General features: G+C 31.5%; 2 protein-coding genes across 4 annotated transcripts; both read right to left on the bottom strand.

Annotated features, from left to right (window-relative positions):
- Window positions 1-5,997: 5,997 nt before the first annotated feature.
- LOC7454246 (uncharacterized) lies at window positions 5,998-8,868 on the bottom strand. Of its 2 annotated transcripts, none has more exons than XM_024607690.2 (2): window positions 8,585-8,868; window positions 5,998-8,403 (listed from the first exon to the last, which is right to left on the bottom strand). In XM_024607690.2, exon 2 carries the CDS (start codon window positions 8,396-8,398, stop codon window positions 6,410-6,412), a length of 1,989 nt encoding a protein of 662 aa, XP_024463458.2. In that variant the 5' UTR covers window positions 8,399-8,403; window positions 8,585-8,868; the 3' UTR covers window positions 5,998-6,409. The 2 variants fall into 2 exon arrangements, with proteins under 2 accessions (XP_024463458.2, XP_002311830.4); XM_002311794.4 differs by having other exon boundaries at window positions 5,998-8,400.
- Window positions 5,998-26,344, bottom strand: LOC7454245 (uncharacterized). 2 transcript variants are annotated; one of them, XM_002311793.4, is made up of 2 exons: window positions 24,196-26,344; window positions 5,998-6,228 (listed from the first exon to the last, which is right to left on the bottom strand). In XM_002311793.4, the coding sequence occupies exon 1, from the start codon at window positions 26,342-26,344 to the stop codon at window positions 24,356-24,358; it is 1,989 nt and encodes a 662-aa protein (XP_002311829.3). In that variant the 3' UTR covers window positions 5,998-6,228; window positions 24,196-24,355. The 2 variants fall into 2 exon arrangements, with proteins under 2 accessions (XP_002311829.3, XP_052311026.1); XM_052455066.1 differs by having other exon boundaries at window positions 5,998-6,352; window positions 24,299-26,344.
- Window positions 26,345-26,924: the final 580 nt, after the last annotated feature.

The raw sequence follows: 26,924 nt of genomic DNA, 5'->3' as shown, positions 1-26,924 counted from the left end.
TTTATCTACATTGGTATTTTAATTTTTCTAATTATGTTTATATTTATCATTGATTACTTTTCTTTTCATTTATTTACACAATGGTTAGTGATTTATTTAATTTAATGTGTACATAAGTTTTTCAATTTATATTTATGATTTTTTTATGTAAAAAACCATGTTGAAAAATTCAACATGTTCAAGTTTTTTTTTTTTTTATCATGTATTGGTGTTTTCAATTTTATTATTATCCTTATGATTTTTTTTCCTTAACTCTTTTTATAAAAGTTTGGTTCTTTTTAATTTCACCTTTCAATCCAAGATGATAATGTATTGTTTTTATTTTGTCCTCATTGATCGATTTTCTTTATATCTGTGTTTTCTTGTTTGCTATTGTTGCCTCTTTTTTTCCAATATGATTCAAATAAAACCAACTTATTTAGATGGTTGGGACTAAAACACGCTAGCGACGCCAAAATATTTTACTGGAAAAATAATACAAACTTGTAGCGTAGCTCGAGCACCAATTAATAGTATATAGAGAAAACATGTAGCATTTATTGTGTATAACTATAAATATAACTATAACTAAATATACTAAAATGCAAGGGTGTTTAGATAAGTGTCAAACACTATTCAAGCATTCATAAAGCATTGTGGACTAAACTATGCCATTTTATTTTATTTTCACTTTGGTCCCTTAACTTTTTTTTATTGTGTCCTTTAGTTGCAAAATTAGCACCCAATTGCATCAATTTTATTGGCTATCAACAAAATTAAAAGACAAGAGACCAATTTAGAAAAGGTATCGAAAATGGGTGGTGTGTTTAAAGTCTGCATAAAAAATACACTTTAATCCATTTAATTTAAAAAATTAGACCTTTTTCAGTCCTGTATGTTTTTCTAAGTTAATTTTGGTACACAATTTCATTTTTGTTAAGTCCTTGGTTTTTTAAGGAGATTGAAAGTTTTGCTAGATTCTGGCATAAAAAGAGAAAATTATCTTTTTTTGTATATTCTGACCATCAAATTGGTTGATATTTGTGTCCACAAGTTCTATTTGATGAAATGAGTTGAATGGTAATTGTTTCAAACCTCAATATTACCTAATAAAGTAGATCAAGGTCGAGAAAGAAAAATATAACTCGGTTTGATTTCATGTTTTGGGGTTGTTTTTGGAGTTTCTTAGGTTGATAAATGAGTTTTCTAGATGTTGCAAGGGTGTTTATAAGGTGTTTCTTGGTTAAAATGGGTTGAAAAAAAAATGTATTTTTGGACAAAAATATCTTTGTCTTAATTTTCCAACCACCACTATGGTGACCGGATTCTGGGCAGACAAGCGACACATCATTTGCTTCAACAAGCGACGTGTCACCTAATTTATTATTATTTTTTCAATACCCCTTAAAAAATTAAAAAAAAAAGTTTAGGGCTTGGGCACACGACATCGGCTCTCTTTTTTTCATATGCCTAGACGAGCTGAGTTGTTAGGCCCACGCACCTGGGCTTTTTTATGGTTTTTTTTTTTGCAATTCTTTTTAGTCTTTATTTAGGTGCAACATAAATTTATCAAAAAAAAAATTATTAGACCCTGTTGAGCTCTTGGCGGGAACTGTTGATTTGATAGGTTTTTTTAATGCATCCCCCCTAAATTAAAAAAAAAAAAGTAATTTAGCCCTTTGTTATAATTGATTTTTTTTATTTAAATTCAAATAAATAAATAATACAATTTCATTGTTTTTTATCACTTTGCTTAAAAAAAATTATGCATGATTATGATCATATTTTGACTTGGATTCTAAATTTTGTTTGTTGATTAAAGTTGACTATGATCATTATAGTATGTCATATTTTAAAGTTTTAACTTAAATTCTTTCATGACTCTTTTATTGCTTCTAGATTTGATCTAATTTGTGGTCAATTAAGACCTAGTGAAGATCCAACCGAGAAGATAATGAGGAAGGAAAAAGAAAGATAAATTATCCAATTGGATCAACTTATTATGGTCATGTCCATCACCTAAGTTGTAAGTTTTCCGTGTTATCCCGGGTCAATACAATGTTTCTTTAGTTTTTCATTTCACTCCCTCAATTGTTTTTTTCTAATTTAATTCTTTGATAGTTCTTTATTTTCACATTTAAACTAGAGTTAGACAAGACTGAAATGACATGTATTTTTTTTAACCAAATCATCAAGTTAGGCAACTAGTTTGTTGTTTGCTAGCTTGGTTGAACAAGTCACATCAACTTTTTTATTTATTTATTAACAATTCTAGTGGTTAATTAATTTATTCTTACACACTAGTCGAATTTTTAATCATCGTTTCAAATATTTCATCGCATACATAAAAAAAAACACAATTTATATTTTTTTAATGTAATTATATGTTTTTTATCCGACTCGCAGCAAAGCATGAACCCAAAGTCTAATATACTCTAAATTTATTATTTATTAATACAATGTAATGATTTTTCTGCTATTCCAAAATAATGAAGAGGATTATAAGTTGAGTGGAGGCAGTTTAGTCTTTCTACTTAATCCATTAATCATTAATTATTTGTCTAGGTATATGTGACTTTTTTATTTTTATAAATTGTAATAATTTTTTTTTAAACTCTGATGAAGGGTATTTATGACTTTTCATGGTTATAAAAACATGTTCAAACGCTCATTTTGTTTTTTAAATAGTTAATTCAAAATTGATTTTATCAATTTTTAACAACACATTATTTGACTTTTTTTAAAATATTATTTTAACTTAAAAAAATAAAACAAATAAACTCAGATTTTAATAATAACTTTGCTATCAAACCTCACTTAATAGTCAAATATCTAAGAGAGTAGATTTTGAAATTTTCTGTAAATTGTTTTTGTTTTGTGCTGATGATAATACTTACAAGGGAAGGAAAGGGGGAGGGTTTTGATAAAGCAAAGGACTTTTTTTTGTTTGTTTTCTAATCTTTATCTAATCAATCCTTGTTCTTATTCTTTATCTAATTAATGGAATGGCTAACTTATGGCAAGTGCCAATATGGACAATGCATGTGGATATTGTATTGATTATTATTATTATTATTTATATTATGAGATGTATTTTATATTCATGTAAGCATTTATATCATCACAATAAAACAAAGTAAACTTGAAAAAAAATATTTATGAAATTGTTTTAAAGACAGAGAATGGTTCAATACTTTTAATGAAAATTCAGTAACTTAGGCCTGTTTGGAAGTATGGTTGTGATTGCTTTTCAAAGTGTTTTTCATACCGAAATGCATCAAAATGATGTTTTTTCGTTTTTTAAAAATCATTTTTGATATCAGCGCATCAAAACAATCCAAAATATAAAAAAATATTAATTTTTAACAAAAAAAATTGAACTTTTTGAAAACATGATTGGCCTGTATTTCCAAACGCTGCCTTAAAATAAAACTAAGTATCGTTATGATAATGATAGTTTAACCATGGCATTTGTATTTCCTCAAGTTTTGTTTTTATTAAAAATTATCTTTAATATATTTTCTAAGATAATTTTTATTTTTAATGATATAATCCTACATAAATAAAAAAATATATATCATAAATGAAAATATTTAATAATGTTACATAATTAGCATACATAGTTAACATTAAAATTTGATATGAATCAATAATTAGATTAATTAAACAAATTCAGAAAGCATAAAAATTAACCGAATAGACTTAGAAAACACAAGGCTTCATTAACTAAATTAAAAATACAATCATAAAAACGAATAACTGATACAATCATAAAGCTAAATTTAGAGTATTTGTTTTAATTAAATAAATTTAATAGATTTTTTCTTCTAACAAGAGATCTTGAAGCATATAATAGATGTCTCAAGCCACTCTCTGTGTTTTTCTAAAATCGAATTTCCGTTGCGGGACTCAGAGCCGAGCCGAGCCGAGTATCCTAATCAACTAGACCACAATGGATTTATGATTTTTTACGTTGAATTAAGTTTATTATCATGTAAAGGAGTTTCTTTAGTGCAAAGCTTTCTGGGAGCTTAAACTTTAAATTGTTTGCTTTGCGATTTGCTTTTGTACTTTATGGGCAAATTATATGCACGGGTTTGTTAAAAAAAGAGGAGTCTGTTTAATACGGTGGTGGATGGTGAAGTGTATTTTTGTAAAAATATTCTTTAATTAAAAAAATATTAATATGATATATTTTTTTTGGATTAACATGGGTGTGCGGCGAGCTTGTGCGTACTTTGACTAATCCTACATGCCCTGAAGTTAACGATCATGTAAGCCTTCAGTGACCCTGAGATTTATAAGACTCGAACTGATGACCTCTAGGGAGCAATGTCACCTGCCCTTGAATTGTCCAAGTTCCTTGTCCATGATGATGTGGTTTCCAAGTGACCAACCTACGAGAGCGACTTTTGTGTGGTTCAAATTGAAAATAAGGTGATGTTTGTCTTTGTAGGGATATTGTATTTTTTAAAAATTTAAAATTATTTTTTAATATTTTTAAATTATTTTAGTATGTTAATATCAAAAATAATTTTTTAAAGATAAAAAAATATTATTTTAATATATTTTTAAATAAAAAACATTTTAAAATACATCCAAATACTACATAAAACACTATAATCTAACGGTCTAAAATTAGTGTATTGTTGGATACCATATCAGATCATATCAGTTGTTGGTCATCATTTGACTTCTGACCCTAATTCAAACCTTTAAGTTGTAATTGGTCAGTGTTTGTAATTCTCACTGGAATTTTATTTTTCTAATCTCGTGGGGCTAACAACTGATCTCCACAGCATTAATTTCTCTACACACAACTTTTATGATTATAAATCTGCCCGAGTGAAGAAGAAACCATATTCATCGTGTTAGGGCTGTTTGTTTTCGAGTTTTAGAAGTAATTTTAAAAAAAATTAATTTTTTTTCTTTAAATTAATATTTTTTTAGATTTTTTTAGATATTTTAATACGCTGATATCAAAAATAATTTTAAAAAAATAAAAAATATATTATTTTGATACATTTCCAAGTAAAATACAAATTAAAAAATAATCACAACCATATTTTTAAATAGTCTCGATTGCCTGCGTGTTTGGCAAGGCAAATAAATTAAGGATCCATCTGGGCATGCATTTGGAATAATGTTTCCTAAAATTTAATTTCTTTTTTTTACTTGGAATTTGTTTTTGTTTTTGGATGCTGATGACCCACCTTCAAATGAACATTACCTCTCTCAGGTGTCATTATGTTCTAAATAAACTTTCACTTGTATCTATAAAGGAGAAAAGGCAAAAGAAGGCACCTTTGCCAGATAAGTACTCATCAAATGTATGCTACAGTGGTTGGAAATCGTTTGAATTTGAATTCGTTTTTCATTGCCAAAAACATCTTTAACAAGAGTGAAGAAAAATGTTAAACAAAGGACAAACCATTTATTTTTTGAGAACGGATTCAGATTCCTAAAGTCTCTTTTTCTCGACAAAGAAGAGACTCAGGGGAAATGGATGCTAATTGAGCTGTGAGGAACATCCTTGATCACTTCATATGTTAGCCTCTAAAAAGTCAAAACCTCAACATGCATCCAGAACTTCATGGTAACATGTTGAAAACAAATGTACATTCTCTGAATGTATTGAATAAGCATGGACAGAAACATACAAAATTCTTACATTACCTGTCTTCGATAGCTACTTCCATTAACAAAAACATACAAAAGCACACACTCGCACATTCAAAATACCATTCTGAGAGTGAGAATTCTCTGAAGATTTCACTCGTGAATTTTTGTTGCAGAAAGAGCTGGGAATGAAATATGTATTCATATCTGTAATGTTTGAGAAATCAATGAAACGATGTTTAACAACCAGAATGAAATGCGTAGCTAAGAATTTGTAATTAAACAAGCATTTGACCTTCATTGCCTAAATACTTTATGCCTATAGAGCAACTGCTATAAAGTGGCATCCAGAGCACAAAACAATTGCTTGATCAAGTACGAACATTGCGCACAAGTCACTTGCAGAAAAATGCTAAATCAATTGAAATTCACTTAAAAATACATTTCGTTACATGCATATAATGAGCTAATATCATTCCAGGCAGTCCAGATGCCTGTACTTCAGATTTCAACAATGCAATTTGATTGAACTTCATAAACGAACACTGAACTCCCACCATATCTATGTAATAATTACAATAGAACATGGTAATAGATGCTGTAGTTATTGTCTTTCGAAAATTTTATGGCCTCTCATAATATACCCTTGTAAACATTGCATCTACAAATAAATAAAGAATGCTAATCCTAACCAAGAAAGAGCAGTGTGAGCCAACATGATGTCCATGTGCTAGTTCCGCAAAGCTGGCAACAGGTGCTCCTCGTTGTTGATAGACAGCCAAAAGAATAAATCAACCGCCTCCTTCACTTGCTACCTTGAACACAGAGCATTGAGCAGCACATGAGCCAGCATGAGGTCCACAAAATACTGGTGGCCGATTTCACCATCCCTCCACTTCATCTTAGCTGGAGCTCTGCCATAATGTACCCCATCACTGCACCGATTGTCAAAATGCCATGGAAAAGTCATATCAAAGTTATCTATCACACCAGAAACCAACCCAGCTCGCCTAAATTTATCTAATGCAACCCAATTAAATACCTCCATCTTGTTCGGATTAAATGCTAGTGATCTTGCATACCCACCAGTGGCTATTGTTGTCCGGTAAAAGATCTGTGGAACTGCCAACCCTCTCTGCTTCACCGAATCCATGACTTCTTTCCAGAATGATGCTGCATACCCTGCTCCCTCTGAATATGCTCTAAAACTATGCCAATGCACGCCATCATGTAAACCTGAATTCATGATTATAGTGTCTGGCACTGTGTCCTCTGAGAAGTACTTCTTCAACAGATTCCTAAATCCTTCATCCATCAAGGAATTAAATCCTTCATAATTCATTGTCTCATTCCAATGACCATTGAAAATGCTAGTAATTCTAACACTTTGAGATGCATCTTTCGGGTTCGAAAAGTTCATATCAAACCGTCTAGGAACTGATGGTATTTGAGGCAAATCCAACACAAAATTGAGCATGTTCCTTATAGTATCAACATGATTTGAATCACCCCAAAAGAAAATCCAGCGATTCTTCAAGCAATTCCAAGCAGAATCAGCTGAGAAAAGCCTAAATGAACAGTGGCTTGAATACACCCAGCCATTACTCTCTAACAACCCTAAAGAACCACTACACCAAGGACTTTGGCATGGAAAATCTGGCGCCAGACAGCGGTACCGGCCATCATTACTGATTTGGCAACCATCATTTTTAGCCTGCCTAGTCCACCTTCCTAGCCAAAGATCTCTATTGAAATCAGATTTTTCACAAGTTTCAATCTTTGGCAACTGAGCACCACCCTTAACAAACTTGATTCGAAACTTACGCAATTGTTTATCAAAAACAAATCTCCATGGTGAAAATTTAAGACCTTGAAAATGCCTATAGAGCAAAATAAGAGTAAGATTATAATCACCAGCAAAATCAGGATGAACTTGAAGCAAAATAGAGTAAGACCCATTTCCAAAATCCCTGACTAAAGGCCTTGATTTCCATGCCTCCCCTGAAAGATCAGCCTCGAAATAATCGCCACCTGAACAAACAAGATTCTTGGACTCATCCAGAGCTTGAAAACCAAATTCATGACTATCACCAGCTGTCAACTCAATCAAATCTTTACCATCCAGTCCAGGAATCACAATCTCCACCGTACGTGACCCTCTACAAGGCTCCCCTTCAGGAGCTAGCCACCTTGAAAGAAGGTTTTCCGTCAAGTTTGGCTCCAGTTCAGTCGACACCCACTTCACACTGCCATCTGATCCATTCCTTCGTGAGGCTAAATTCTCCAAAACTCCATCTGAATATTTCTGAGCAAAAGAAACATTCTCGTTGTTTTTCAGTACTATGTTAGAACTAGGTGGGACCCTGGTATCATTGTCGTTGCTCTCTTGGGCTAATGGGTTATTGGTGGTGCCATTTTTTGTGATTGTAGAGAAATTCTGAAGGGTTTCTTGTTGCTGGGTTAGATTTGTGAGAGGGTGTTGTGTGTGAGGTTTCTTGTCGTTGCTCTCTTGGGCTAATGGGGTATTGGTGGTGCCATTTTTTGTGATTGCAGAGAAATTTCGAAGGGTTTCTTGTTGCTGGGTTATATTTGTGAGAGGGTGTTGTGTGTGAGGTTTCATGGTCGAATATTGCTTCGTGGACCTTCTTGATTCGACGATGCTTCTAATGGTACCCCCATCTATGCTCCCAATAACCACCAAGCCGAGGAAAACAAAGGCTGCTAGTACATGAAGACGCCATTGGAGCACAAAGTTTGAACGGTGAAAAATCCATGATTGGCTATCTCCTTTTTCAGGCATGTCTGCTAAGAAACAACACAACAAAAGTAGAACAAGTGAAGAACTAAAGACTGTTGTCTCGGAGACAATAATTTGACGGCAACAAGATCACGACACTCCAAGAAAGGTATAATATTTTATACTATCCCTCTAAAAAAAAAACCCTCGATTTTCTCGACAGAATAAACAGGAGAGGTGTTTTCTTACCTGTTATAAAACCTTTGGGGAGCTGAAATTTTCTTTGGGAAGCGAAAAGTAAGGTAGTGTAGTTTATTATCAGTTGCGAGACAGCAGGGTATTTTTATTACTTGTATATCTATCTATCTTTCTCCGATTTTCAAATCTCAAAAAGAGCTTTTCTTTTTAAGAAATTCTTGTTGTTGTTAACTCGAGTTTGCAGCTTAACGTCAGGTTTTTGTGTCCAAATAAAACTAAAACAAGGGAAACAAAATCCTTTCTTGAAGCAGAAAACATAGAAGGATTAATCTCTCTTGGGTCTTTTATATAGTTTGAGTGTTGAAAAATATTGCTTACTAGGTTTCCTTGGTGACTTGTATTTACAGCATCCACAGCCTAAGACTATTAACAACCATACTATTAATCTCGTATATTTTCAGCAAAAATACGATGTTTGATGATATTAATTAGATAATTTTATTAATGATTTGATTTATAACACCGACCGACCGACTGAAATTAATAAATTAATTTTATTTTATTAGACAATAAAAAAGATAATGATATTAATTAGATAATTTTTTTAATTAAAATCATGATACCCTAGAAATAAAACAAAAGCACAAAATTAGATGGGTAAAAAAGGAATAAAAAAATTGGATCAAGACAACAAACACAGAAAAATAATAACTACACAAATGGATATATATAAAAAATAGTAATTAAAAGAATGATGATGGAAATTAAAATTAAAAATAAATTAGAGGACAACTAAATTTGTTTGATTGGAGGGTTAAATTAATAATAAAAATAATTTAAACAAAAAGAAAAAAAATAAAAGAATGAGGAAAAAATTAAAAAAATAACATACCATAAACTTGGACTGAAAGGTGAGATTAAAAATCAATAAAACTTTTATAAATGGGTTAAAAAAAAAAGAGATCCAAAGAATAAAGACCACATAAAAAAAGGAATATATGAAAAATTGAAATTGAAAGACTAAATTGAAAAGAAATAACACTTGTACAAAAGAAAAAAAGACAAAAAATAAATTAAAAGAAAAAAGGACATAAATTTTCATTTAGAGGGTTAAATTAAAGAAAAATAAATCCAACAAAACAAATTAAAAAAATAAAAATTAAGGACCAAATTGAAAATAGTAACACAAAATAAACTTAGATTGAAGGATAAAATTAAAAAAAAAACATTTTAAAAGGGGTCAATTAAAAAAATCAAAAATAAAATAATTAAAGACCAAATTAAAAGTATAATATATTACAAATTTGAATTGAAGAACTAAATTGAATAAGCTCTTATAAAAGAGTTAGGGATACAAATAAGAAATCAAAAGAAGAATGACCAAAGCACAAATATCAAAATTAAAGAAGACCAGACTTAATTTTTGGGGGGAGGAGAGAGGAAAAAAAGAAGAAGAAAAGTTCACCGGCGACAAACTATCCAACTATCAATGACGTACCGCCTGAAAGAGGACGAAAAGAAGCATCTAAACACACTATGGATGTACAGGCTCAACCATCAGGAGGTGCTGCACACACTGCCCAAAGTGTGGGGGTGCCTCTCACGCTAGCACCAACAACTTTTTGAAATTTAATATTATATAATTATGGTAAAACACAATAATGCTTTTGATAAAACAGAAAAAAAAACTTGAAAAGACATAAATATCCCTAGACCGAAAGCTTTGATTTTGTTGACTTAAAGGGTATTTTAGTAATCTAAACATAATATAAAACATAAAAAATTGATAATACCCTTGGACTAAAGGCATATAATTTTCTATCTCCAATGGAATTTTAGTATTTTCACTGTTCTTATAAAACAAAAGACCCTGATACTCTCATAACCAAGACCACTTGTTATTTGAATGAGAGGCAAAATAGTAATTTCATTTTGTAATCCACAATGAAATGTGTCTTGTGCTACAATAAAATCATTGTTCCCATCCCCCTTTCCATTTTAGGATATTTATTATATTCTAGTTTATGTTATTTCATATTATTATTACGTCGTTTAACTAATATCTTCATTAGATGCATCTTATGATATTCAACCAAATGTCAAGGCATGTATGTCGTATCTGTCAATATTATTTTCTCCTTTTCTTGTTGTTATTGCAATAAAATTTCTTGCATAATAACAATCTTGTCTCATTCTGACTTTGCCTTTTTATATTTTGTCATTACTTTATTTTCCTCCAAAGCATATGCTTTTTTTTTTTATCTTCTTACATTCCGTTTTCATTTCATGTTCTTTATAATCCTCTAAGATCAATCAAATATGAGAACTTATGCTACCCTTGTTTTTTTTAAAATTGTTTTTTGTTGTTGCCTATCTACCTATCAGAGCTAATTTAAAGTGAATGGAGGCCTTAGACAAAGTAAGGCCTTACACAATCTTCATTTTGTATTTATGGTCTTTTGTTAAGTGGAGCAATCTTCATTTATAAAGCATAATTGATAAATATCTCTTACTTATTCTTAGAGCTTTTATTAAGTGGGGGTCTTGGGCCATTGCTCAAGTGGCCCTTAACTTAAGCCAATTCTACTATCTATCGATCTCTTTATATTGTCGTTTTCACCAAATACAACATCATCTTCTTCTAAGTTGGTTGAACTTTGAGTAAGAAGAGAATAAGATGCAGGAGTTGCATTTCTAATATTTTTTGACTTCTTCTTTGAGTTTTTAATCATCCATTTAGGTTAGCTCTTCAATTTCTCTCAACAACGTTGAAATAAGAATGGTTGATCTTAAATTTTTTGATATGCAATTAGGGGTGAGTAAAAAAACTGAAAAACCAATTAAACTGAGAAAACAAAAAAAAATAACCTAAAAAACCGAACCATGAAAAAAAACCAAACCATGAAAAAAAACCAATTAGAATATTTAGAAAAACTTCCGGTTTGGTTCGGTTTTGTAATGCTGAAACCGATAAACCCTAACCGAATCGAACTAGTTCAGATTAAAAAAAAAGGTATTATAAAAAAAAAGATTTTTATTCTAACCCAATAACCTTAGCAGTCCCCCCTCCATTTAGAGACATAGACACGCCACACCTCCTCAATCCTCACAACTTCCCATTACAACATTCACAAGTCCACACCCAATTCTTCGTTCTTCAATCTTCATTAGTTCATTTCATTCCATAATCTTCATCAGTCAGCACCATATCTAGCAAACCAACCACTCCCACCCAAACTCCCACACGCCACACCTAGCCTTTCAATCTTCATTCTTCAACTTGCATCTTTGGATCTAGAATCCTAGCAACACCCCCAAGCCTTAGCAACATTCCATCCAAGCACCCTTATTCAGTTCTTTGAAGTAAGATTTCTCTCTCTGTTATTTTTTTCTTTGACATATGTTTTTGATTTCTCGATGTTAAGATTTCTCTCTCTGTTATTTTTTTCTTTGACATATGTTTTTGATTTCTCGATGTTTCTAAATTTTGTTAAATCAACATATGCTTGTTGTAAAAAATCAACACCTAATTTCCTTTTATTTTATAAACAATAGAGAGTTGACTATCACATGGTTTGTTATGAGTCGTCACTCTTGAAATCTAAGTCTTCAGCCTAACCAATCTTCCCTTATTGATAATTCTAATTGTGGATATGAAACTCTTATTGTTGCTATAACAATAGATACTTTTCCTTCTTTTTTTTTATGCTCAAGTATATGGTACTTAGACGTGACCTTTTTGTATGTGGAAGAATTGATGTTGCTAAGGTGCTAAGGTTCTTTATTGCCCAACCTTGCCTCAATTGGCTTCGTGATTCTATTCTTGCCTCAATTATTGTTTAGCTTTTTGTTCATTTTGTTTCATCATACACTTTTATGTTGCCTAGTTGTTCATTTTTCTGGTGTGGATTTTGTGTTTCTTTTAAGGGTTTGGAGTTGTTTTCATCTTGGATTGGTTGCCTTTAATGTCATAAAAAATAATAACACAAAAGTATTTTTACAACATATCATAGTTTGGTTAACTATTTTATGTCTTTCTTTGATTGATCACCATAATTACATGGAAAAAAACACAACCTTAAAAACTGACAGAAAGTGGAAAGAAACTAGATGTTAGGCTGAATAAACACAGCTACGTGTACCATATTTTAGATTTTAATAAAATTACCCTTTCTAGTTTGTATTTTCCTATAACTATGCAGTTTGTGCAGGGCAGTTTTGTAGAACAGTTCATGTTGCTCTTCGATTTCTCTTTTAATTGTGGTGTGTTATTTCTAGTCTTGCTGCTCTCTTTTTATTTATTTGTTTGCTTTTGTCTCTTTACATGTTCATCACGCATTAGGTTTTTTTTTTTTTTGCTTTAGTTTGCCGTTTAAATCCTTTTTTTCATGCTTTGTGTTCTGTTCCACTACTATGTTGTGCTTTGGTTCTTTGTTTTTATTGTTTTCAAAAGCTTTTTGCTATTTTTCCAAGTGAGGTTGTCGAGATTCATTGTTGTTTATGTGCTTCAAGTCCAGTTGGTTGTCTATTGTTTCTTCTGGTTTATGCAATCTTTATTTCAGTTTTGTTTTTTAGTCTTTTATTTTATTTCTTGATTGTTTCTAATTGATGTTTTCCTATGCTTATCTATTTTTTAGGTTCTTTTACCCATAGTTGTTGGTTGTTGCATCGCATTGCAATTAATTATTCTTTTGAGTTCTTTGTTTGGTAAATGCTATGTTTTTCATCACTTTATCCCGTATATCGACCTTTTTTAAAAGTTGTACTGCACATTTCAACATGCATAAATATTAACATGTTTTCATTTGGTAATTACATATGGAAAACTTTCAAAATCAAAATGCTTCATCCACTAACACTACCCCAACATCAACCAATACCCCAACTTCAAACACTAACCCAACATCAACCACTGCAGGATCCGCCACAGATAGCAATGGTAAACAACCTCAAGTCCTTACATCAAGGAAAAGAAATGTTGATGATAGAAAAAAGTCACAAATTTAGGATCACTTTACAAAACTTGATAATGATCCTAAAACCCCTAGAGCTGAATGTAATTATTGTGAAAATAATTATGCATGTCATACTATTATTAATGAGACAAGTAATATATGGAGTCATTTAAAAGTACGCAAAAAGTTTCATTTTATGGTTGATAAGAAGCAAAAAAATTTGGTATTAGAATCTAAGAAAGAGAAGGGTGAATCAGGAGACCGGAATGTGGGAACTCTTAAGGTAATAAGTTATAATTATGATGAATGTAGACAAGCACTAGTACAAATGGTTATAATTGATGAGTTGCCCTTTAATTTTATGAAGGGTAAGTGATTTAGATTATTTTCTAGGATTGTGTAACCTAGATTTGACATTCCTTCTCGTTTCACTATTATGAGAGATTGTTTGAAACTTTATGTTGAAGAGAATGGAAGATTAAGGACAGCTCTTAGGGGTCAACGATTATGCTTAACAACAGATACATGAATATCAATCCAAAACATTAACTATATGTCCTTAACAACTTATTAGATTGATAATTAGTGGAATTTTCATAAAAGAATTCTTAATTTTTGTCAAGTTTTCAATCATATAAGTGGGACAATTGGTTAAGTTATTGAGAATTGTTTGTTAGAGTGGGGGATTGATAAACTTTTGACTGTTACAGTCATATTTTTAAAACCCGGCCCGGCCCGGTGGGTCAACCTAGGACCCAACTGACCTAGGGTAGGAACCAGGCCGGATTTATGAAAAAAATAAGGGAAGTCAAAAACTCGGCTGACCCGGCGGGTTGGCCTAATAACCCGGTTGATCCGGCAAGACCCGGTCAAAAACCCTGTTGTAACCCGTTGACTATTTATTTATTTTAACCAAAACAACGTCATTTTGATTTATAAAAAAATTATGGTTGACCTGGATGACCCGGTGACCTGGTCAAAACCCGTGACCCGGGTCTTGAGTCGAGTCAATCGTCGGGTCGGGTTTAAAAACACTGGTTATAGTATACAATACAAGCTCTAATAATGTGACTATTTCATATTTAAAGAATGTGATGAAAGATTGGCCAACTAATATATTGTCAAATAAAAATTTGCATATTAGATGTTGTGCACACATTATAAATCTCATTGTGTGTGATGGCTTGAAAGAGATTAATGTTTCAGTTGTTACGATTCAAAATACAATTAAATTTGTGAGATCTTCACCTTCTAGGTAACTTGCATTTAAGAACTGTGCAGAAAAGTTGCAGATAGAGTGTAAGAAATCATTGTGTTTGAATGTTGCAACTCGATGGAATTCAACTTATCTTATGTTAGAAGCTGCTGAAAGTTTGAAAAGGTGTTTGTGAGGTTAGGTGAAAGTGAACCTAGTTATATGAGTTACTTTTTAGAGGTTGATTCAAAGAAGGATAAAAAAAAAACATAGGGCCACCTAGTTTGGAGGATTAGGAAAATGCTAGAACTTTATTGAAGTTCTTAAAGATCTTTTACATGGTTACATTGAGATTTTCTAGCTCATTGTATATCACATAAAATTCTTTATTCAATGAATTAATTTATATGCATACAAACTTGTTGCAATTGTGTAAAAGTAGAGATAATTTTTTAAGTGGAATAGCGATGAACATGATGTTAAAGTTTGAGAAGTATTGGGGTTGTGAAGTAAATCAGATTTTTTTATTGTATATGACTAATGTTTTGGATCCACATCTCAAGTTGAAATATGTAAAATTTTGTTTTGGTGAGTTGTATGATTATGACAAAATACAGTTACTAATAAAAAATATGAAAGATAATTTGGTGAGCTTGTATGAGTTTTATTTGAAAGCCAATAAAGTGGTGGATGATAATAGGCATAAATAAGATGTTAACGATGTTATTGAATACATGGAGGTAGATGTTAACACTTTAGCTCGATTCAAAAGGCATTTACAAGAGGAAAATAATGTGGAAAATATAAATGAGGTTGAGAGGTATTTGGTTGATGATTGCGAGGATCCTAATAACGATAAATTAGATATTTTGGGTTAGTGGAAGAGTAATGCTTCAAAATATTATATACTTTGGAAGGTTGCACAACATGTTCTAGCTATTCCTATATCCACAGTGACTTTCGAATCATCCTTTAGCACAGGTGGTCGCATACTTGACTAATTTTGAAGTTCTCTATCTCCAATAATAGTTCAAGCACTTATTTGTTGTCAAAATTGGTTGCATCATGAACCAATTCCAACCGATATTAGATCCTTGGTGAATGATTTTAAAACCTACGAAAACCTTGAATCAGGTAATTTTTATTATAAACTCACACCTTTTATTTTATGATTTATTAATTTATGCATTTTCATTATAACATGTGTAATTTTTTATTTTGTAGAATTGGATGAAAAGTTACATCTAGCAATGGATGATAATTAGTTTAAAAATCGAGACATTTATTGAAAATGTATGATAAAAATACTACATTTTATTTTTATATCTTCTAATTTAATTTATCATGTTATAATTCAAGATTTTGAATTCCAAGTTTTAATGTCAATAGTATTAACTATTCCATGTTATTTTTTTTATTAAGATGATGTGCACATTGAAGATTTATTTTTTTGGCTTTGAGTGTTTTATTACAATGTTATTTGTTTTTTTTTAAGCCCTTTAAAGGCAATGCTTTGTAATTTGGATTTTAACTTATTGATATGTGTTATTTAAACTCTTTTACAACAAGAGTCCTGCTCATTCAAACAAACCAGAAGAAAAATATTAGGAAGACAAAAAATATATTAAACTCAAGATTGAAACTAACAATTTAATATAAATGAATATTCAATGGCAAAAAAAAATTAAATATATTTTGAAAATTTTAAAGAAAATTAGACAATATTAACATCAATTACAAGCCCATCAGAAAGCCCATTAGAAAGTAAAAAAAAGCCCAAATAAACAATATAGGTTTTTTTAGTTTTTGACATAAAGAACCGAACCAAGCCAAAACTGGTCGGTTGGAATTGGTTTTGGTTTTTTTTTTTCTTCAAAATTTCGGTTTGGTTGTTGCTATACGTAAAAACCGAACTGAATAAAAAATGATCACTCCTATAGGCAATCTTCACTTCATTAACCTAATATTAAAGCACATTGGAATGTGTTACTTTAAAAAATTAATATTTAAATGAATTTAAATATATGAATTTTATATAAACAATACATTGTCTTCATAGGTGAAATCATTTTAGTTTCTATTTTTTATTTATGCATATTGCGAACAAAAACTATTCACCACTAATTGAATGGTTGACCAATGATGCATTAGAGAACTTGATGTACGATCATATACAAACTTCTTGTTTTTGTTGTAGTTATCGTGAATATTTTTTTCCGATATGCCTTACTTTTTTTTATTCATTTTCACATATTAGATCCATGCTAGTGTTGATTCATGCATCTATAAGGCAAATATCTTCTTCATCCTTAAAGTTGCTCGATTGTTTTATCTCTTTAGTTGTAAGTGAATTTTCACATGGATCTTGAGATGACATAACAAATTGATTAAAATATTGAGTGGGCTAGATCATAACTTTCTTGTGAAAACTGTGTCTTCTGGTCGTACCCTTCATACATGAGATTAATGAAATGGTTATCACATTGAGATTCCAATGAGAGTTTTTTAAGTGATTGGGATTGAGAAAGAAATTGAAATAAAGCAAATATACTTGAAAGTGTAGATTTCTAATATAAAAAAAAATTATAAAAGAATTTGAATTGGGTACAAATTATATCATTTATATTAAATGGTGAAATTACAAGTGGTGAAAAATCTTTAAATGTGACAACTTTGCAATTTATTGCTACATGTTGAGAGATATCATTCTGGAATCCTTAAACTAGATAGAAGAGAGATAAGTTAATTTTCAAGTATAGGCATGCATGTTAGGCATTTCAAATGTTATGTTCTAACCACCGAACCACTTCGTTCTAGAAAGTTCAACACGCAAGAATTTATTTACATAACTTATTATGCTATCTACTTAACCAAAGAGGAAATTAATCAATACAATAGATTGTGAATTGCTCTAGCAACAAATCCCATGAATCACTAACAATAAAGGAAAACAAATTTCTTATATAATGATGACAAGTAAAATATAAGAGAAAAACATGATTCTTCAATTAGAAATGATGTAAATATTCATAATCACAAGCTTGGTTGATAAATTCTTCAAAAGAAACACAGTAGAGATGCCAAATGAATAGTCTATTTCCATAGTAGTCTTGTCCAATATAAGAACAAGAAAATGACAATTATTTTTATATTAAAAAACCAGCAGGGACCTGAGGGTTAATGAGTAATGCTCATCAAATTCTTTCCAACCATTTTGTAACCATATTTTTACCATTAGAGAGCTCAAAGAGTGCCTTATTTAATAGATATTTTCCATATAATCTCACAAACTTCTTTAAAATTCCTTTATAAAAGCTTAAAACATTAATTGCAGATCCTAAATAAGAAATTACTACACCAAACCAAAATGAACGAAGGAATTAAATCCAATAAAATTCGGATATCTTATCAAAATTTGATAGACCTAAATGCAAATTTCAAAAAACAAGAAAAAAACCATATTAAAAATACTAGAAATATCCATGATTTAGATAAAGAAAGAAAGAAAGAAAGAAAATATTAGACCTTTCTTGGCTAGTAGTGCTCCAGATCTAAGCCTTAACAATTACAAGTGGCAAATTCAAAACCAATGGTGAATCTGGATTCCAAATTGAATACATTTTTTTTTTGGAAATCTTGACAAAAGATTGGATTTTCCAACAACAAAATCACCTAAAAAGAAAAAAGATCAAGACTCAATTCTAGTAGATTCTCCATCTCCAGATCAAAATCTAAACCCAACTTTTTTTTCTTGCGACCAACTCACTTTTTTTTTTTATTGCTACATATAGCAAGCACTATTCATTTTGCTAGAATAAAGAGCTATTTAACTAGTGACAATGATATGGGAAAAAACACAATGGCTAGCTATTATAGCTAAGTCTATTTTATAATATGTTAGTAGATATTTGAATGGAATTTATAAAATTTATTTGAATATAAATAGAAAAAAAATTGTTTGATGTACAAATTAATTTTAAATTGATATTTATTATTGAATTGTGTGAATCATGTTATAACGGATGTTTCAACGAACTATATATAAAAATAGTAAAAGAAAAGAAAAGAAGTCACCATCTAGTTTTGTGGTAACTATAAACCCTAACTAGTGTTTTACAGGTTTTAGGTAAGGAGTTGGTTATGCTAAAGAAAATATGAAAATCACCATAAAACATCTTATCTAAGATAAGTTACTTCGTGTTTGTTTTTAATGATAAAAGATGTTTATTGTGCTTGTATGCTAAAGGTATGCATAAACTAATATATGAGTGTTTGCTTATTGAAGGTGAAAATAACTACTATGACTTAGGACATTGATTTGAAATATGGCCCACTAACAAGCCTAATACTGACACTTAGAATACAGGTGTTGAACATGAAAAGATGATATATTATAATTCAGGCTTTGAACTATATCATTTGGTTATGTTATGAAATAAGTTTAAAGGCCACCACTCACATTCAATGGATCTTGGTGAGGTCATGTGTACCTAACTCAAGTCTACTAACTATGATATGAAGGAACATATTGTTATTTTGAAGAAGAATAAATTCTTTTTACAATAATATTATCGATTGCTTTATGGATAATTATGTATTAGAATGATATGCAGAATCTTGATAATAATGTGCTCATTCATATTGAATGAGGAAAAAATAAAAAAATTTATTCTATTTTTTTATTTTTTTTTATCAAATTAAGAATCCATGACAAAAAAAGATATATATTTTTTTTATTGAAAACATATATTAATAAGAAAAACAAGAATTATGCTAGAATTGGTTTTTTCAATGAAGTTTAAATTATCTATGTTCTAAAAAAACAATTAAAAAACTCCCTGTAACATGAGATCAGATATCTTAATACACATGATCTCAACTTCTCAACTCAATCTTCTGTTGAAATCAACAAATTTATTATTATTTATTGGAATATATAATTCTTGATTTATTTAAATGAACGCACATATCAACTTTTTAGTTTGCAGTTAGAATTTTTCTTAATGATAGAAAAAAAAAACGTTAATAATTCCCAAGTCTTTTTGCGTTAAAAAATTGATCTACTCTAATAGGATAAGGAATCAAACTAGGCATATTCTAAATAAACTTTAACTAGTATCTATAGAGGAGAAAAGGAAAAAAAAAGCCATTTTTGTTAGATAAGTACTCATCAAATGTATGCTACAGTGGTTGGAAACCCACTTCTTTGAATTTGAATTTATTTTAAATTGCCAAAAACATCTTTAACAAAAGTGAAGAGAAATATAAAACAAAGGACATGCCATTTTGTTTTCTTTGATGAATTCAAATCCTAAAGTCTCCTTTTTCTTTATAAAAAAAAGACTTAGGGGAATGGATGCTAATTGAGTTGTAAGGTGTTGGGTTTCCAAAACTCTTAGACGTAGTGAAAACAGTAATTTAAAATATTCTTTGGAAGATCCTAGGATCCCGTTAGACAATTTAGATCGTTTAATGTTTATACAAAGATTACCTGAAAATTATATCTTCTTTTTGAGGTTTGATCAACTTATTTAAGGCTAGGTTGTAACAAACCATAAGTCATCCAAATATCCTATCTGTAATAGTAATTCATACAAATTACTAACGAGAAATTTACTAAAACCCTTTTTAGGAGAGAGATATTTCTATGTCTTTGAGTGCTAATTCTTTCTTTTTCTATTTTATATGTTTCTTTGTACCATATATTTTGTAACATTTGTACCGCTCATACTGTATGTTCGATAACATACTTCTCTCATAAGATATAAGGCATAACATTCTATTTATAGAAAAAATGTATCAACCCTATAAATAACGAATTATCAATTTGCCCCCTAAATAATATTACATATATTATTTTAGGATAGTTTTAAAAACTTATTAAATCAAGTCCCTACTTGATTTTTTGAGGTCTAGAATTATGATACCATATATTAATTACATTCTAATTCTTAATTTCTAAAACTTATATACAATCAAGTCACAATTGATTAATTATTCTAATTTAGTTTCTGACCAATAAATCTTATATGTATAACCTACTGAGCTCCTTAATATATTGGCCCACATATAAATCATAATTCTAAATAAAATAGTGATGTGGATCAGCCTGCGAACAGTATGGACTCATTACATGTTCCAAATGGGCCCATCAGAAGGTTCAAAGCGAAGTCATTGAATGAACTGGTTGTGCAAGTTTCGGCCAAAGCTGAACTTAAGGATCTTTTCGAGCATCAAGAGGAGACCTTAGTACATTTAATCCATGTTTAAGAGGGGTCCAATCCACCCTTATTTGGGCCATGAAATTTTGATAACAAGGCTGCCAATTTTCATCAGTTTCGGCCAGCCTTGTTATGTGATGTTTCCATGTGTTTTGTGGAGTCCTAACTAGTATTGGATTTCCTATTATGTTTGGGAACATTCGTTATTTCTTTTAAATAGTAGAATTTATTATTTTTATTTTATTTTCTTATCAAGTGAGGAGAAAACACAGCAGAGGAAACAAAGGAATCCAATCTGACTTAAGAAACACATAGCCGACATAGTCTCCTTGTTGTGCAAGGAGAATAATTTAGCAATTTAATTGTGTTTTCTAATATTGGAAGGATACCAAGGGGAGCATTAAAGGCAACATCCTTTTCCTTTCAAAAGAAGGATAAATACAAGGTTAAGATCAGATTCCTATTCTAACTTGGAAACCAAAGGGGCAACAACTTCTCCTTTAGTTCCTTGGATTATTGGGCAGCATTATAGGTTATAAATAAGTCTTGTATCAGACCAACAATGTTTTCTTTTCTTCTTCTCTTCTCATGGTAGATAAAGACTTATCATTTATGTACTTTTTTTTTTTTTTGTTAGCTCCAACCCAAGGCTTGTTTAGGCTTAATTAATACTTTATTTTTAGTTAGGATTCAAGGGTTGTTTGGATCAGGGTTTAGGCTTACTAGTACATGCTTTAGGTTAGTTTTTGTATATGGGTCAATTCAGCCCACAAGGGTAGATCCATTAGAGTTAATTTTTCAGAACTATTTAAACATATGTAAGCTTAAATTTTGGTGACCATTGATAAATAATACTTCTAAACTTTTCAATTTTAATGTATGAGAGAGCTTCTTGCATTCTTTGGTTCTTGAACAAACTGAATCTGACTTATCAAAGATTAACTGGCTTCGTTGCATTATTAAACTTCATTCCAATAATGTTAGTGCCTTAGGACATGTTTTCATTGTGTCACACTCCTATTAGACCTCTTTCGGCTTTCCAGGATCAGATCTTAATATTAATTATGGGTTTCATGACCACATGATCATGAGGTTTGCATCATTTGGTATCAGAGCTAGGCTATGAGAACATGTCATATCTTTTTGAAAATTTTGTTTTCCTAGTGTTCGTTAAGTTTTCGGTGTTTGCGTCAATCTTTTTTTTTTCTCCATGTCTGCAGCATAATATTAAAAAAACATCAATATTTTGTTTTGTTATTATCTCTAACATATCAGTAGCATAAAATTCAAAAAAGAAGAAGAAAGAGACGTTATTCAAAGTTTGTTACAATTCTGACGCAAAAACACAACTCTTAAAGAACCCTAAACAAAACACCTCATAATTAATTGAAATTTCATATATTTACTACTAGGGGTGAAATCACACTATATATTAAATTTGGGATTATTTTGATATCTTTTTCTTGAGGTTTCAATTTGGGGTTTAATTTTGCCGCAAACTCATCATACACAGGTTTTGTTATCTAGACATAAGATAACAAACTATAAACTGATATATATATATTTTGTTGGGTACCAGGATACTACATATTTAATTTAAGGTCATTTTGATATTCTTAGTTTTTTTTCAATTCTAGTGCTTTAAAATTACGTAATAGGTCAAATGTACGTCAAGTTCCAAAACATGTTTGTCTACTAATTATTTTGACAAAATCAATTTGTTTATGTTATATTAGGGTTATTTAGGAGTCAAATAAGTGTCTTCATTAATTTTCATTTCTGTTTTCTTTCACGTCTTCGTTTCGTCCATAATTCGCATGAATTTGGACTACTACTCGCAAAATCATAATCGTCGTTTTGTTTTGCTTTGCTTGTTAGTATATTTATTAATTTTTAAAGCTATATTCATAATTTGAATGCGTTGCAAAAGCCTCTAACTTTGATTGGTTGGATTTTCAGTTTTGAAAGAACTGAAAGAAAGCAAGTTGTGAGGTAAAAGGCGTGAAAAGTCTAATTTTGAGTGAAACACGAGCGACGTGAGGAATTTTTTTATATCACTAACCAATTTTTTGCAGGTATAATAATGTCAGCTTAGAATAACACACCACCCCATCCTGAGGGTGATGTAAAGTTTCAAATTCAAGCCTTGACAAAGATGATGGAGAGGGTGAATTTTGTGATGAGGAACGTGTGTGATAGACTTAAGAAGGTGGAGAGATATGGCAATGAAATTGGTATAATACCCAATATGTGAGGAAGGTTGGAGCTGATCCAAAATCGAACAATGAAATTAGGGTCGAAAGGCCAATATGGGTTGATTATGTGGATTTTAAGAAGGACGTTGATGATTTTGGTGATGGAGGTTTTAAGAATGAGATCATAGGCCATAGGGGAGGTTTTCGAAAACCTACAAACCAAAGGGATTTTAGGAATAGAACTAGGGGTCAATTTAGCTAGAAGAGAAATTCCATAACTTTGATGGATATGATGGTGTAGATGGTGATTTGGATGATATTAAGATGAAAATACCCAGTTTTCAAGGTAAAAATGATCTCATATGTATTTGGAGTGTGAAAAAAAGGTGGATTGAATTTTTTATTATCGAAGCTATTTGGAGGCGAGGAAGGTGAAATTGATAGTCATTGAATTTACAGAATATGCATTGATTTGGTGGGATCGGAATATGATTGGTAGGACAAGGAATGGAGAAAGGCTAATAGCATTGTGAGAGTAGATCAAAATGTTGATGAGGAGGCGATTTGTGCATAACCATTATTATAGGGATTTGTATTTAAAATTACAAAGTCTGCATCACGGTTCTAAGTAAGTGGATGAGTATTATAAGGAAATAAAGATCGCAATGATTTATGCCAATATAATTGAGGGTTTGATGAGTTGACTCAGGTCTTTTTTTAGGTTGGTTTTTTTTTTAATTTTCCCTATTAAAAATTAGTTTGGTTTGAGAATCAAACTACATTTTTTTTTTACCTTGTATTGGGTTATCTCATCTATATGATCCATATTGCGGGTTTTGGTGAGCTTACTTGGGTTTGCTGGTGTTTTTTTTTCCTATGTGTTAATTGATTTGTTTTTTAATTTTATCCTTTTATATTTAGTTGATTGAAAATTGAGTTTTGTATTTTTTTTTAATTGATTTATACTTCAGATTACAACAATGCAATGTGATTGAACTTCAAAAACGAACACTGAATTCCAGCCAAATCTATGTAATAATTACAATAGAACAAGATAATAGATGCTGTAGTTATTGTGTTTCGAAAATTTTATGACCTCTCATTATATACATCATCTACAAACAAATAAAGAATGCCAATCCTAACCAAGAAAGAGCATCGTGAGCCAACATGTGCTAGTTCCGCGAAGCTGGCAACAGGTGCTCCTCGTTGTTGATAGACAGCCAAGAGAATAAATCAACCGCCTCCTTCACTTGCTACCTTGAACACAGAGCATTGAGCAGCACATGAGCCAGCATGAGGTCCACAAAATACTGGTGGCCGATTTCACCATCCCTCCACTTCATCTTAGCTGGAGCTCTGCCATAATGTACCCCATCACTGCACCGATTGTCAAAATGCCATGGAAAAGTCATATCAAAGTTATCTATCACACCAGAAACCAACCCAGCTCGCCTAAATTTATCTAATGCAACCCAATTAAATACCTCCATCTTGTTCGGATTAAATGCTAGTGATCTTGCATACCCACCAGTGGCTATTGTTGTCCGGTAAAAGATCTGTGGAACTGCCAACCCTCTCTGCTTCACCGAATCCATGACTTCTTTCCAGAATGATGCTGCATACCCTGCTCCCTCTGAATATGCTCTAAAACTATGCCAATGCACGCCATCATGCAAACCTGAATTCATGATTATAGTGTCTGGCACTGTGTCCTCTGAGAAGTACTTCTTCAACAGATTCCTAAATCCTTCATCCATCAAGGAATTAAATCCTTCATAATTCATTGTCTCATTCCAATGACCATTGAAAATGCTAGTAATTCTAACACTTTGAGATGCATCTTTCGGGTTTGAAAAGTTCATATCAAACCGTCTAGGAACTGATGGTATTTGGGGCAAATCCAACACAAAATTGAGCATGTTTCTTATAGTATCAACATGATTTGAATCACCCCAAAAGAAAATCCAGCGATTCTTCAAGCAATTCCAAGCAGAATCAGCTGAGAAAAGCCTAAATGAACAGTGGCTTGAATACACCCAGCCATTACTCTCTAACAACCCTAAAGAACCACTACACCAAGGACTTTGGCATGGAAAATCTGGCGCCAGACAGCGGTACCGGCCATCATTACTGATTTGGCAACCATCATTTTTAGCCTGCCTAGTCCACCTTCCTAGCCAAAGATCTCTATTGAAATCAGATTTTTCACAAGTTTCAATCTTTGGCAACTGAGCACCACCCTTAACAAACTTGATTCGAAACTTACGCAATTGTTTATCAAAAGCAACTCTCTGTGGAAAATATTTAAGACCTTGAAAATGCCTAAAGAGTAAAATAAGAGTAAGATTATAATCACCAGAAAAATCAGGATGAACTTGAAGCAAAATAGAGTAAGACCCATTTCCAAAATCCCTGACTAAAGGCCTTGATTTCCATGCCTCCCCTGAAAGATCAGTCTCGAAATAATCGCCACCTGAACAAACAAGATTCTTGGACTCATCCAGAGCTTGAAAACCAAATTCATGACTATCACCAGCTGTTAACTCAATCAAATCTTTACCATCCAATCCAGGAATCACAATCTCCACCGTACGTGACCCTCTACAAGGCTCCCCTTCAGGAGCTAGCCACCTTGAAAGAAGGTTTTCCGTGACGTTTGGCTCCAATGCAGTCGACACCCACTTCAGACTACCATCTGATCCATTCCTTCCTGAGGCTAAATTCTCCAAAACTCCATCTGAATAATTCTGAGCACAAGAAACATTCTCGTCGTTGTTTAGTACTATGTTAGAACTAGGTGGGACCCTGGTATCAATGTCGTTGTTCTCTTGGGCTAATGGGTTATTGGTGGTGCCATTTTTTGTGACTGTAGAGAAATTCTGAAGGGTTTCTTGTCGCTGGGTTAGATTTGTGAGTGGGTGTTGTGTGTGAGGTTCCTTGTCGTTGCTCTCTTGGGCTAATGGGGTATTGGTTTTGCCATTTTTTGTGACTGCAGAGAAATTTCGAAGGGTTTCTTGTTGCTGGGTTAGATTTGTGAGAGGGTGTCGTGTGTGAGGTTTCATGGTCAAATATTGCTTCGTGGACCTTCTTGATTCGACAATGCTTCTAATGGTGCCCCCATCTATGCTCCCAATAACCACCATGCCAAGGAAAACAATAGCTGCTAGTACATGAAGACGCCATTGGAGCACAAAGTTTGAACGGTGAAAAATCCATGATTGGCTCTCTCCTTTTTCAGGCATATCTGCTAAGAAACAACACAACGAAAGTAGAACAAGTAAAAATTCTTGGAGAATAATTTGACGACAGCAAGACACTCCAAAAAAGGTATAATCTTTTATAGTATATCCCTCTTGAAACAAAAAGCCTCGATTTTCTCGACAAAATAAACAGGAGAATGGTTTTCTTACTGTTATAAACCCTTTGGGAAGCTAAAATTTTCTCTGTGAAGCAAAAAGTAAGGTAATGTAGTTTATTAGTAGTTGCACGACAGTAGTGTACCCTTTTAATACTTGTATATCTATCGTTCTCTGGTTTTCAAATATCAAGAAGAGCTTTTCTATTCAAGAAAGAAGAAAGAAACACAAAACAGTTTTCTTGTTGTTGTTAACTCGAGTTTGCAGCTTCATGTCGGGTCTATGTATCCAAATAAAACTCAAACAAAGGAATCAAAATCCCTTTTTTTACCAGAAAACATAAAAGGATTAATCTCTCTTGGTTCGTTTATACAGTTTCGAGTGTCGAAATATATTTCTTAATTACTAGGTTTCCTTGTTGACTTGTATTTATAGTAGAACATGTTTGTAGATACTTGAATGGGAT

This window comes from Populus trichocarpa, chromosome 8 (assembly GCF_000002775.5).
Source record: "Populus trichocarpa isolate Nisqually-1 chromosome 8, P.trichocarpa_v4.1, whole genome shotgun sequence".
Classification (NCBI taxonomy): domain Eukaryota; kingdom Viridiplantae; phylum Streptophyta; class Magnoliopsida; order Malpighiales; family Salicaceae; genus Populus; species Populus trichocarpa.
The sequence above is the reverse complement of the archived record's forward strand: the minus strand, read 5'-3'. Positions and strand labels throughout refer to the sequence as shown.

What these genes read in the sequence shown, in the direction of transcription:
- LOC7454246 (XM_024607690.2), bottom strand. Translation starts at nt 8,398, where the DNA reads ATGCCTGAAAAAGGAGATAGCCAATCATGGATTTTTCACCGTTCAAAC.
- LOC7454245 (XM_002311793.4), bottom strand. Translation starts at nt 26,344, where the DNA reads ATGCCTGAAAAAGGAGAGAGCCAATCATGGATTTTTCACCGTTCAAAC.